The sequence below is a fragment of the Bos javanicus genome, chromosome 29 (genome assembly GCF_032452875.1).
Source record: "Bos javanicus breed banteng chromosome 29, ARS-OSU_banteng_1.0, whole genome shotgun sequence".
Taxonomy (NCBI): domain Eukaryota; kingdom Metazoa; phylum Chordata; class Mammalia; order Artiodactyla; family Bovidae; genus Bos; species Bos javanicus.
This window is the reverse complement of record NC_083896.1, coordinates 40,138,452-40,151,248: the sequence shown is the minus strand read 5'-3', so window position 1 is coordinate 40,151,248 and position 12,797 is coordinate 40,138,452. Positions and strand designations below refer to the sequence as shown.

The 12,797-nt window shown below is 47.3% G+C and overlaps 1 protein-coding gene across 1 annotated transcript; it reads right to left on the bottom strand.

Annotated features, from left to right (window-relative positions):
- Positions 1–3,088: 3,088 nt before the first annotated feature.
- Positions 3,089–11,959, bottom strand: LOC133241871 (pregnancy-associated glycoprotein 2-like). The gene is made up of 9 exons (XM_061407779.1): positions 11,907–11,959; positions 11,179–11,329; positions 10,216–10,333; positions 10,001–10,122; positions 8,590–8,789; positions 7,553–7,669; positions 5,129–5,273; positions 4,943–5,041; positions 3,089–3,241 (listed from the first exon to the last, which is right to left on the bottom strand). Exons 1-9 carry the CDS (start codon positions 11,957–11,959, stop codon positions 3,089–3,091), a joined length of 1,158 nt encoding a protein of 385 aa, XP_061263763.1.
- Positions 11,960–12,797: the final 838 nt, after the last annotated feature.

Sequence of the window (12,797 nt, the reverse complement as noted above, 5' to 3'; positions counted from 1 at the left end):
AGAGTTGTTTCAAAGCTCCCTGTTGCTCAATTAATTTTTTTGCCTGTATTTTAAAAGTTTGTGGTTCCTTTTGTATAGTTTCTGTTGCTGTTTCTTCAAGTTTACTGAACATTTCTTCTGTTGTATCTAATCTGCTGTAATTTTCATTCTGTATACTTCATTCCTAGAATTTTGATTTGGACCTTTTTAATATTTCCCATGTCTTTGCTTAAAATGTTCAATTTTCTTTAGCTTCTTAAATGTATGGAATATGATTGTAGTAACCATCTTAATGTCCTTCCCTGCTAATTCTGTTATCTGTATTTTTGAATGTGTTTCTACTGATTAATTTTCCCCCTCATTATGGATCATATTTTTCACTTCATTGTATGTATATGAATTTTTGATTGGATGTTGGATGTTAGGAATTTTATGCTTTTGGGTGCTGGATTTTTTATTTTAAAAAATATTTCTGGCACTATTTGGGGACACTGTTAATTTCCTGTAAATAGTTTTTTTTTTTTACAGGCAAGCTGTTCAGCTTTGTTAGCTGAGAGGAGACCAGCCTTTAGACCAGGGTTACTTTTCCCCATTCAAGGCAATATCCTCTTCAGCACCCTCTTGATGTCCTGTGAATTATGAAATATTTCCACTCTGTTAGGTGGTGACACAAATTAGTCTTGGCTCAAGTTGAGGCTCCTGGCGCTCCTGAGCTCCATCTGGCGCTCCCTGTTAGCATTGTCTCTTTATCTGTGTCCACGACTCGGTGGCGGGTTCCAACCCATCCCTCTCCCCTGGGGTCCACCACAGCACCTGGCAGATAGTACCTGCTTAGTAAATTTGTAGTGAATGAAAGACGCGGAAGGAATGAGGAATACATCTCTCTTGCTGACGCTTGTCTTGTAGAGTAAAGACCCATACTGAGAGGGTAACAGGTAGGAAGGCCAGAGGACCCCAAGCGGCAGAAGGAAATAATAAACTGCAAGTGGCAGATGTTTTTTCCTTCTCCACACAAAATTCAAAGAATCTTCTTTAAATTCTGTGTTGATGACACATGGTTCTGCCTTGAGCTACCCAATGTGTTTTTCTTATGGAAATGTTTTTTTCCTAAGCTATGTTAACGAAACTATGTATTTGCTTTGGAATCTTTCTTCAAAATGGTTCCACCTAAGACCAATTTTCTTTTTCTTTTCTCAAACCTTGGGCTGTAAATGGCTCAACCAACTAGTATTCCTGTTAATTGTTTTATGGCCAGGGGATGACACACCTCATGCCATCTTATCTCAAAAATGCATATTATGGGAGAAGGTCCTGTGAAACTCCCTCAGCGTTGAGGTGTCTGTTATCTGGTTAATAGCTTTCTAACAGACACAAAACACCTTATTAAATACTAGCAAGGGGGCACTCTTTCTGTCCCCTTCTGATGTCTATGTCAGAAGCTTTCCATATCTCTATTATGCTTTAATAAAACTTTGCTACACAAAAAGCTCCAAGTAATCTAGCCATGTCTCTGCCCCCAGATCAAAATCCTCTCCTCCAGAGGTCACAAATCCCAGTGTAACACACAGCTCACAGCAGCAACCTTTCAATACTATGCATTGAATTGGGTCTGTTTTCCATGTTACTTATTCTTTCTTTTCTTTTCTCTTATCTTTTTCTCTGCCTCTGACCCTGGTGTCCCCATCAGGGCCTCTGCCTCAGGTCTCCAGGTGAGAGAAAGTGATGCTTCCACTCTCACAGTGTCAATCCATGGCAACTCGAACCAAATGGTTTAGAGCTCTACCCCTGAAGGAAGTCAGAAAGGCTGACGGTCCCCCATTATATGAGTGGCATCCTCCCCAGCAGCACTGGAGGCCAATGGAAGGGTCCTGCTGGACCCCAGAGGAGAGGAATGGCTCAGGGATGCACACAGGCCTGAACCTTGGGAAGTGGGACTGGGAAGGACACAGCAGGTATGGGTTGCAGAATGCTGGTGACTAGGGGTAGGAGGAGGAAAGGAAACCATCTCAACTTGAAGGACTTCACTGAGATCCCCCTGGAGCAGAAAGTTACTGCCAATGTTCCTCTGAGACGGGGAGGATAGAAGCTATTTTTTTACCCCTTACCATCACTCTGAAAGGGGGCTTCCCAGATGGCTCAGAGTTAAGAATCTTGCTTCCAGTGCAGGAAGCATGAGTTTGATCCCTGGGTTGGGAAGTTCCCCTGAGAAGGCAGTGGTTACCCGCTCCAGTATTCTTGCCTGAAAATCCTATGGACTGAGGAGCCTGAGGGGCTACAGTCCATGGGGTCGTATAGAGTCAGATATGACTGAGTGTGCAGGCACTGTAACCCTATCCATCTGGATGGGAAGTGGTGGAGTTGGTGGTTCAGTCATAAACTCTTCACTTCTTTGGGGCTGCCTCTCCCCAGTTTCAGCTATGTGGTTCTGGAGGAACTGGTCAAGCACACACAGTCATCACAGGCAGGGCCAGGTGATGAATTAAACCAGCTATAGGACTCCATGCCCCTGCCAGGATGCTTGGTCCAGGACTGGACACATGATCAGAGTTGGTCCCTTCAAAACACTCCCTTGAACCCTGATGTCTTCTGAGCTTCTTTCCTTACTGGTTAGTTGCCTTAGAGAGAGAAAGGCGTGAGGCAGGCAGCTTGAAACTCTCTCACTAGGTGTAGAAACCTTAGGGAAGAAAGCTGTCAGGCTAAGAGAATCAAAGAAGAGAGAAGGGGAAGTGTGAGGGTGTCAGAGTGTGAGCTGATGGCTTCTGATTTCTTGGGTCCAGTCCCTGAGATCTTTGGATCTGCTCCAGTTCCTGCATCTCAGATCCCTAGTGTCTTTTCAATAAGTCTCTCCTTTATTGAAGCCAATTGGAGTTGGGATCCTTTTACTTGTGGTTCAGACTTGATTCTAGATCCTTCCAATTATGATGCACCTCCCCAACCCAAACAGAAGCAACCATTTGTATTAGCTCTATTGAGATGAAATCCTTTATTCTTTTCTGAAGACAGGGCTTGCATAGCACCAAACACAGTTCACCAGCATCCCTGGGTGGGAGTGCCCTACGTGTGAGGGTCTTTGGAGTGGGCCTGAGTGATTCCTGAAGCAGCCCAGCATTTACACTGAGGGAGCCAGGCCAATCTTGTTTTTACTCTGATCGAAAACTGTGAAATATGCTCTCAGGAAGATGTCACCCAGGACCCAGGTCTCTGAGGGGCTAATGTACTCTGTGCCCCCATTAAAGGTTATAAAGCAGATGTCTTTAGAAACCTGGGGGAGACAGAAATACACACCAGTCAGCGTGAGCACTTACCTGCCATCCCCCTCAATATCCAGAGCAGAGAGCTTTCCCATTTTTCCCCCTTCTTTGGGAAGAATCCAGTGGCTCTCACAGCAGCTGCAGAAGTGAGGGTATAGGAACAAGAAGGGCCAAAACATGTGGTTGCCATGACAGAGGGGTATGGGGAGGGGAGGACTGGGAGTTTGGGATTATCAGATGCGAACTAATATATAGAGACTGTAAAACAACAAAGTCCTACTGTACAGCACAGGTAACTGTATTCAGTATCCCATGATAAACTGTAATGGGAAAGAATATGAAAAAGAGTAGGTATACATTTATATATATATAAAACTGAGTGACTTAGGTTTAGAGCAGAAATTAACACAACATTGTAAATCAGCTCTACTTCAAAGTATTTTTTTTTTTTAAAGGAAAAGAATGGCCCATAGCTCCCCATCACACTCTGCTGTTTTCTTCTGACTCCTGCTCTCTTGTTTTCTCCACAGGGAATACCTACTCTTCTCCCCATTGCCTACAACCCATTCTTTTTCTAAAAAAATTTTAATTTTGTATTGGAGGATAGCCAATTAACGGTATTGTGATAGTTTCAGGTGGACAGCAATGGGACTCAGCCATACGTATACATGGATCCACTCTCCCCCAAACTCCCCTCCCATCCAGGCTGCCACATAACACTGAGCAGAGCTCCCTGTGCTACATAGTAGGTTGCTGTTGGTTACCCATTGTAAATAGCATTGTCACAACGTGTTCTTTATAGTGCTCTCAGGCTGTCTAGGAAAACTTTCTGGTCCTACACTCACATTATTTGGCCACTCCAGGCTGGGTTGGGTGACTTACCCTGGCGCTGCCTTGGTCTGCAGCCCTCCTCACCCCTATGTGCCCCCGGGCACCTTTGCACAGCCCCCGTGGGTACCATAGAATCCATTATAGATTTGCCTCAACCCAAGAAGGCTTCCTCATTCCTCCATGAAGCTGGTGGTTTAGAATTACTGCAATTCCCTCTCTTCCTCAAAGTCTTGTTTGAGCCCATCAGCCTGCTCTGAACTCCCACAGGGAGCTGACATCAAGCCTCCACCATGTGCTGGGGCTGAGCAGTCACTGTGCTCCTTTATTCACCGTAGCATCCAACCTCCCCACAGAGGGGTCGGTATCCCAACTCACAGAGTGCAGTGTTGCAGCGAAGTTCTAGCATAAGCATGTAATTTATGATCTCAATCTGGACACTTTCATGTTGGGAAGGGGAGATTGTTAATCACTATGGTGGCACAGCACACTGGGACTGTTCCCAGCCATCCTTCTTGTCACTTGTTCTGTTTCAGGGGTTGCTAGAGCTGACTTTCTGTGTTCCTGCATCTGAGGTCTCTGGTTGAACTGAAGCTCTGGGAAACCTGAGGCCCTTAGTGTTCCCCTCTCCTTGTGACTCCCACCATGCCAGCATGGAGTGGTGTCTCCACATTTAGTTCAGGAGGATGGATGTCCCAGACTGCCCTTTCCTCTCACGTGGTTGGTTTTGTGGGAGGCGCTGGCCCAGCCACAGGGACTCAGCAGCATCTGAGGTGCAGCAATGATGTGACCAGGCCTGCAGAGGGCGCACTCCTCCCAGCAGGAGCCCAAGGGGTCCTGTAAGTCTGAGATTTGGGAACCAGCCTCCAGGGTTGTCCCCTCACCTTCTGGATATAGTATTTACGGGACATTGGGAAGTCCATGCCATTGATGGTGAAGATAACAGGAGGCAGGGTCATGGTGCTGTTACACAAAATCAATTGCTGTAAAAGAAAGCAGGAGAGAGGTTGACCCAGGTGATCCTTGGTGTGTGGGGAGCACAAGAATGACTCTGTGACATGACCCTTCACCTGCTCATTCTGGAGGGGGCTGGGGTTGATGCTCCTCTGGATGCTTCTGACTCTGTCAGTTGGGCCAAACAAAAATGAGCTCCCGACATCCAAGATGGCCTGACATCCGCTGGAACAAGCGATCACTTTTTTGTTCATGGAGATGCTGAGAGACAGAGGGACAAAGCAGGCACTAAGGTCACTCTGGAGACGCCCCCCTCACCATCACTATCCCTTCCTTGACTCTCCTGAACAGCTCTTCAGCTCTTGCCCTGACTCTGTTTTTCTTTTCTCTGGTCACATAATCTTTTTAACTTCCTTTCAGTTCTTGCAGGCACCAGGCTCAGGGCCTGGGCTTGTGCTGGCGACCTTCCTAGAAGAACCTCATCACCGTTGTTTAGCAAATTTCTCCTTATCTTCCAGGTTAATTGTTACTATGTCAGGAAAGTCTTCCCCCAAGACTAAATCAGGCTTTTGTCATTCTCACTCTCTGTAGACTCTTCCTCGTGTCCAGCATGTACCCAGGTGGTAATTCACTGTGTGTGTGAGTCGTTTCATGCACGTCTGCCTCACTAGATGTGAGGGCAAGTTGGATCCTCAGTGCCTCCCTCAAGTGCCCAGCACACAGGCGATGCACAATGTATGTTTGTTGAATGAATGAATGATGAACACCCAGAGACCTGTATCTGTGTCTCACCAATGATGGGTCGGTCCATACAGTGAAGATGGAGGTGTCTAGGACAGCAGATGGTCAGAGTGGTGGTGGGGGAGACACAGGCTGCCCTGGGAGAGTTTGTCTCCCAGCACCACTCCCTCACCCGGCTCAGACCCTGAGGCCCCTGGCAGGGGAGCATGAGCAGACCCAGGGGCCTCCGAAGAGCAGGAAAGCTTTGGCCTGAGGGCATCACAGAGAACCCCACCAATTATTGCCCCTTGTTCTCAGGCCACTCCTGGATCCCAGCTTCCTGACTCAGTCACAGCCCTGCCCCACTGTGTGCCCGGTTTGGGCGGTAATTAGCACTGGTCAGATGGGGTGTCTCTTCTTATGCTTGCTCTCAGGTCTCAAGACTGCAGCCAAACTCTCTTCACTGCTGGGTAACTTCTCTCTGAGGAGACCAGTTTTCCCAGTTTTTCAGGACTTTCTCAGTTTTTCAACTGGCAATTCTGTGTACTGAGAACACTCTAGGTCCTGGGTGGCCCTGGTCAGTAGGTCATCTTAACACAATCCTGTTCAGGTTGGTGAAATGCCCCCTGATCCTCTTTTCACCACACTATAGGGTCCTCTAACCAGGCTCCCTACCTCACAGCACAGGAATGCAGCCCTCGCCCAGCTGCCCAGGCCTCTCTGGACCCTTTCAGGATCCTGGTGAGAGGCCTGATCAGGAGCTCTGAGGCAGTTATGAACCCATGGGTGGTGTGTGTTCCTGTGTGTGTGTTTGCATGCATTTGTGTGTCTGTGTGTTTATATGTTTGCCTATGTATGTGTATTGTCACTCTGCTCATTTAACTTATATGCAGAGTACATCATGAGAAGTGCTGGGCTGGAAGAAGCACAAGTTGGAATCATGATTGCTGGGAGAAATATCAATAACCTCAGATATGTAGATGACACTAGCCTTATGGCAGAAAATGAAGAAGAACTAAAGAGCTTCTTGATGAAAGTGAAAGAGGAGAGTGAAAAAGTTGGCTTAAAACTCAACATTCAGAAAACTAAGATCATGGCATCTGGTCCCATCACTTCATAGCAAATAGATGGGGAAACAGTGGAAAGAGTGAGAGACTTTATTTTCTTGGGCTCCAAAATCACTGCAAATGGTGATTGCAGCCATGAAATTAAGAGACGCTTACTCCTTGGAAGGAAAGTTATGACCAACCTAGATAGCATATTAAAAAGCAGAGACATTACTTTACCGACAAAGATCTGTCTAGTCAAAGCTATGGTTTTTCCAGTAGTCATATATGGATGTGAGAGTTGGACTATAAAGAAAGCTGAGCACTGAAGAATTGATGCTTTTGAACTGCGGTGTTGGAGAAGACTCTTAAGAGTCCCCTGGACTGCAAGGAGATCCAACCAATCCATCCTAAAGGAGACCAGTCCTGGGTGTTCATTGGAAGGACTGATGTTGAAGCTGAAACTCCAATACTTTGGCCACCTGATGTGAGAGTTGACTCATTTGAAAAGACCCTGATGCTGGGAAAGATTGAGGGCAGGAGGAGAAGGGGACAACAGAGGATGAGATGGTTAGATGGCATCACAAACTCAATGGACATTAGTTTGGGTAAACTCTGAGAGTTGGTGATGGACAGGGAGGTCTGGCGTGCTGCAGTCCATGGGGGTCGCAAAGAGTCAGACACGACTGAGTGACTGAACTGAACTGAACTGTATGTGTCCATGTGCATGTGTGGGAGTATCATTTGGGGTGGCCCTCAGAGAGGGAGGCTTACCGGTCCACGGCTATCTGCCACAAGTGGGCTTGGGTCACCGGTACCCAATTGAGAGCTCCCTTGTGGTAGGCGTGGTCCACCCCACCAAGCATCAGCAAGCTGCTCTTCTGTGGCCAGCTGAAGAGAGAAGGGGCTTGTTGGAGGAGAGTAACACCAGGCACTGTCTGAGGACTGCGCTTCTTCACCCATCAGAGGCATTACTATGGTCTCCATTTTACACATGCGGAAACAGATGCTTGGAGAGCTTGAGTACCTGATCAGGGTAGGTCCCCATCTAACAAGTGTCACAGAAGAGGTTCGAAGCTGGGCAGCCTGGCTTCAACCAGGCCTGGCTCCAACCACCCATCCTTCTGAAGAGGGTCTGGACCTTTCCAGCACCTGAATGCTCAGATGTACCCTAGGAGGACTCTATGCTGGAGGGGTCGGGCTTCCTCCTTGTCTAGCCTGTCATTTTTCAGGAAAGCTGATGTCTGAGGGCGCTAAAAATATGGGTTCAGGCTCACCCAGGGTTGGCTTCTCTTGCCTGTGACCTGTGCGATCTATGGAACTTCAAGCTGAGCAGGCTGCCCACCTCCACTCTCCCTGTCTTGAAATCCCTAACGTGTTTCGAATAAGGGGTTTCACATTTTCATTTTTGAGCTGGCTCTTGCAAATTCTGTAGCTCATCCTGGGTTCCCGGTGAAATGTTAATGAGGAAGGAAACATTCCCAGCATCCCTCTCCTTCCATCCATATCAAATTCATCAGCAAATCTTGTTGCCTTTTCCTCCAATATCCTGACACCTTCTATTGCTTTCCCTGTTACCTCCACCTCCCTGGACAAAACTGCACCCTTGGACCCATGAGCATGGCTGTGTTCCAATGAAACCGTATTGATGAAAACCCAGTGATGGGGCCAGATGCGATCCTGGGGCCGTAGTTCTCCTAGGCTAGACCATCTCATAGGAATATTCTGGATGAGGTAGTCTTTAATTTTTCATGCAATTGAAAGCATTTTACAGTTAATTTGGAGAGAGGACTTGTCCAGCTCAGACTTACCTGCTTATGAAAAAGGCAAAGACAGGCTCAGGAATGATTCCGTTTTTATTCAGGTTGGCGAAGATGGGGGTGGTCCCATGGATGGCGAGGCTGGGTTGGGCTAAGCCCATGATGCCGTCATAAGATGCATGTTCCAAGGCCCCACTGAGCTGATTCATGCTGAGGACTAATGTCTGCGACTTGGCAATAAGTCGCCCGATCTGTGAGAGAGGAGAGCGTGCCCACGTAAAGTTTGGGAAGTGGGACTAGAACTGGGCTGTGGGACTGTACATGCCATTAGCACTCTAGAGAACTGAATCCTCAGTTGATCTCAGATGGGGATATCAAGCTGGGACAGGAGTTTGAGTTCCATTTGTGTGGGGCCATGCATCTTAGCAATACCTGCTTATCCTGCAAACAGCATGTGAATGAGTCAAATTGGTCTCATGTCTTCTGTACAGGTGGGGCAACCAAACTCAGGACAGGACTGAATGGTTCCCCTCTGAGGATACTATGAATAGAGAGCAGACTAGTCTTCTCTTTGGCAACACTATGATCTGATGACAAACACGAACTGAATTCATTGCACTGGATTGTGGATCCTGCCTCTGCCCAGGCAGACAGAAGCCCATTATGCAATGTCTCTGGCTGGGTTCTAATGAAAATTCTGCCTGGATATCAGGCTTTTGGGGATGTGCACACTTGTGTGTAAGTGTCTGTGTGAGTGTGAGACAGAGAGAGACAGAGACCCAGACAGAGAAACAGGGAGAGCATATTCAGGCACTTTGTGTGTGTTGGGGGGCAGGCCATAGTTTTTGTTAGTCTTAAAGGCCCCTTAGAGTGAGAACCCTTTTATCAGGCCCATCTTACATCTGTGACCCCTGATTCCCCTGCCTGGATACCTGAAGCCCTGTGCTACCTCAGGGGCCCCAGATCAGTTTTATCCTCTCCCCAAACCCACACCTACTTGAGTCCTGAAGGTCAGTGAAGCTCCACTTAAAAAATATGTGACCTTGGCAAGGCTCTCGCTCTGTGCACCTCATGTCCCTCGTCTTTATCCTGAGCTAATAACAGTACCTCCTGCCTGGGGATGTTGCAGGATAAAACAAGTTATTACCATGAAAGTGCCCTGTAGAGCCTGTGAATATAAAAGGGGGTGCTTTATTGCCCCTTCTTCCTGCTCCAGCAAAATGAACGTTGGGTAATGGAGATGCAAGTCCACACCCCAAGCCCCTCTCTGGGGTTCGTTGTTTTGGGAGTTTGTGTGTCAGCAGGGGAGCTGTCTCCCCAGGGACAGGGCTCTGCTGGGCAGGTGGCCAGCCACTAGGGGATTTTCAGAAAGACAGTCCCTTCCAGCTGGTAGTGCATCTATTTTGCAGGCATTGGTTGCTCCCAGGACCAGACCTGACTGAGGCCCTGGTTCCCATGTTACCCGAACAGTGTCAGTGGCAAGAACTCCCATTATCCTTCCATATCCATAATGGAGGTTGATGTGTTTCCCATCGCCGGACTGGAAGCTGCTGGATGCTTTAGGGTTGTATCTCAAGTGTTTACCTGCCGACACAAGAGATGAGTATCTGTCAGGTGCCAGGGATGGAGTGGGGGGTTGGAGAGGGAGGACGAGATGGGTGGGGGGCTGGTACTCACAGCAGGAGGGACTTTGACAGTAGATGGAGGAAACCCACAAGTCAGATGAGCTGGTGTCAATGATGACTCGGAACTCTTGAGGGGGTGTTCCAATGGTGATGTTGATGACGTAGGCCATCTACAGGGGTCGAGGAGGGAGGTTAGGGCAGACTTGGCTGCCTGGCTACCCTCCGTTCATAGCATCCTGCCTCCCTCTGGGCATCCCAAGGCCTGAAATCACTTTCCAATTGCCCTTCCTCACAGCCTCTGCTCAGAGGTCCCTTCATCTGAGAAGCTCTCCAGTCTCCTCTTTAAGGCCAACCTTATCACCTTCTTCTCCAGGTGGCCCTCCTAGTTCACCCCAGGCCACTCCTGCTAATCTCAGAGCATGCCCTGTCAACAACACGAAGATGGCCCCTTTCTTGATATGTATTCAATTTTTGACTCTCTCTGACTCTCTCTGCCTATGCATTCTTGAACAAGAGATAAGCATCTCCCCCTCCTTTAAAAATGAAACAAAATAAAACAGTAGCTATAGTGTTAGACCTTTACGGAGTCACATACATTAGGGGCTCAGTAAATTGGTGCCTTTTCTGGATCTGTGGAGGGTGAACTTTCTCTGCCTGGGGATTCACACCTGATTTGCAGTTGGTGTTATCTTTTGTTTGGCACATCTCACCATTCATCTTATATCAGTGGCTCACTTAGTTCAGAAAGAATAATCTCCCTGAAACTAATGCCACATTTTTGTCCCAGAAATGGATGTTTACCTGCCAAATGGTCATTGCTGGGCCCCGTTATCACAGACCAAGATTTGAGGATGCGACTGCCTTCTCCTCTGGGAATGGGTTCCTGTTCCCCACTGTGTCTGCCTCCTGCAGGAGCCCCAGCCCCAACATCCCACCTGGCACCTCCAGATGAGCCCCAGTGCTAGGCCAGAGCCTCAGGGGGTGCTGTGGAGCACCATCCTCCCAAGACGCTCACGTTCAAGATTTTCCTCAGGGGATGAGATGAGAACTTGTGGTCAAGAGTAGTTTCCTGGGACAGGCTATAAGATTGTTCCTCCAGGAAATATTTTGGCTTGATTTCTTCCAAGACCACTTCTTGAAGTGTCTTCATCTTCGTCATAGGGATTCTTTTACCAAGCACGGGGAAAAGGAAGAGCCAATAACCAAGTATGAGTGTCATATCTGGCATTGTAATGGCACTGTGCATTTTCTAAGCCTTTTTATGAGTGTCACCTTTTATCAGGATGCCGTGCAAAGACATGTCAAAGACTTAGGTCTGCACACAGGTTCTGTTGTGTAATCTTGGGTAAACCAGATGACCATTTGGAGCCTACACAGATGAAGACACTGACACATACACACAGAAGAGGAGACAGAGCAGAGAGACCTAGAAGCAAATGCAGGAGAAATGCTTTTCTACAGCACCACACCTACAGCTGCACAGGTCATGCACTGAACAGTTCTAAGGAGTGCCATTTTTATATAGGTCATGATATGACTGGTACTCCCAGAGTTATGCAACCCTGCAGGCCTGCCCCATGAACGATGCCCATGACAAGATTCTCATCAATAAGTGAGATCTGAAATTTAAGACTGCCAGGGAATGATTACTTTCTCTTCTAACCCTGATGGGTGGAAGAATAAGAGGACGAAAAGAGAAATCCCAGAAAGAGAGATGATGCCACTTACAGTCCCCATACTTACACGACTATGCACTCTGAGAGGGCCACCAGCCTGAGCAGCACAAGCCACTTCATGCTTCTCTCCTGGGTCCAAGGACTTGGGGAAGTTCGGGTTCTTAGCATACAGTGGTGGCCCAAAGCTCCTAACTATATATGTTCTGACCTGACATAATTGTCCCCTTTAGGCTACTAATGGATCTGATAAAGAATACCAAACTCTTGATAAAATCTTTATCTCTATCAGTTTCTGTGGACATTGGATTAGACAAGTCTCAGAATACATATATTTCTACTGTAACTTGTTCTTTGAGGCTTGAATGAAAAATTAAACTAAACTAAGTATGTGGAGACTCTTGCCAGCTTGGAGACAAAACACTGCTAATAATATGATAAAAGTAAATGCTGGGGGCCATGCTAGACATTCGTGATCTCATGTGGTATACCTAGACATGTCATAAAATGTATGTGGCTGTCCTCAGTTGGAGAGGGGATTGCTAGAAGGAAAAGAAGTCACTAGCAAAGTGAAGACTTTAGGGGCAGCCCAGTGACATATAAGTGGCTTTAGGTAGTGGGACATTGGCACAGGTCAGGGACACCTTTGATGCCAGTCTGTATCAAAGATCTAGGCTGGAGCAGTATGGCAATTGCATGGTTTCAGTATTGGAAGAAATGTGATGCAGGCATCCCCCAGATTCTTTATATCATCCAACAAACATTTAAGGGGAACCCTGTGTGCTCACAACCAAGATAATCATGATGATGGGATCACTCACCTAGAGCCAGACATCCTGGAATGTGAAGTCAAGTGGGCCTTAGAAAGCATCACCACAAACAAAGCTAGTGGAGGTGATGGAATTCCAGGTGAGCTATTTTGAATCCTGGAAGATGATGCTGTGAAAGTGCTGCACTCAAT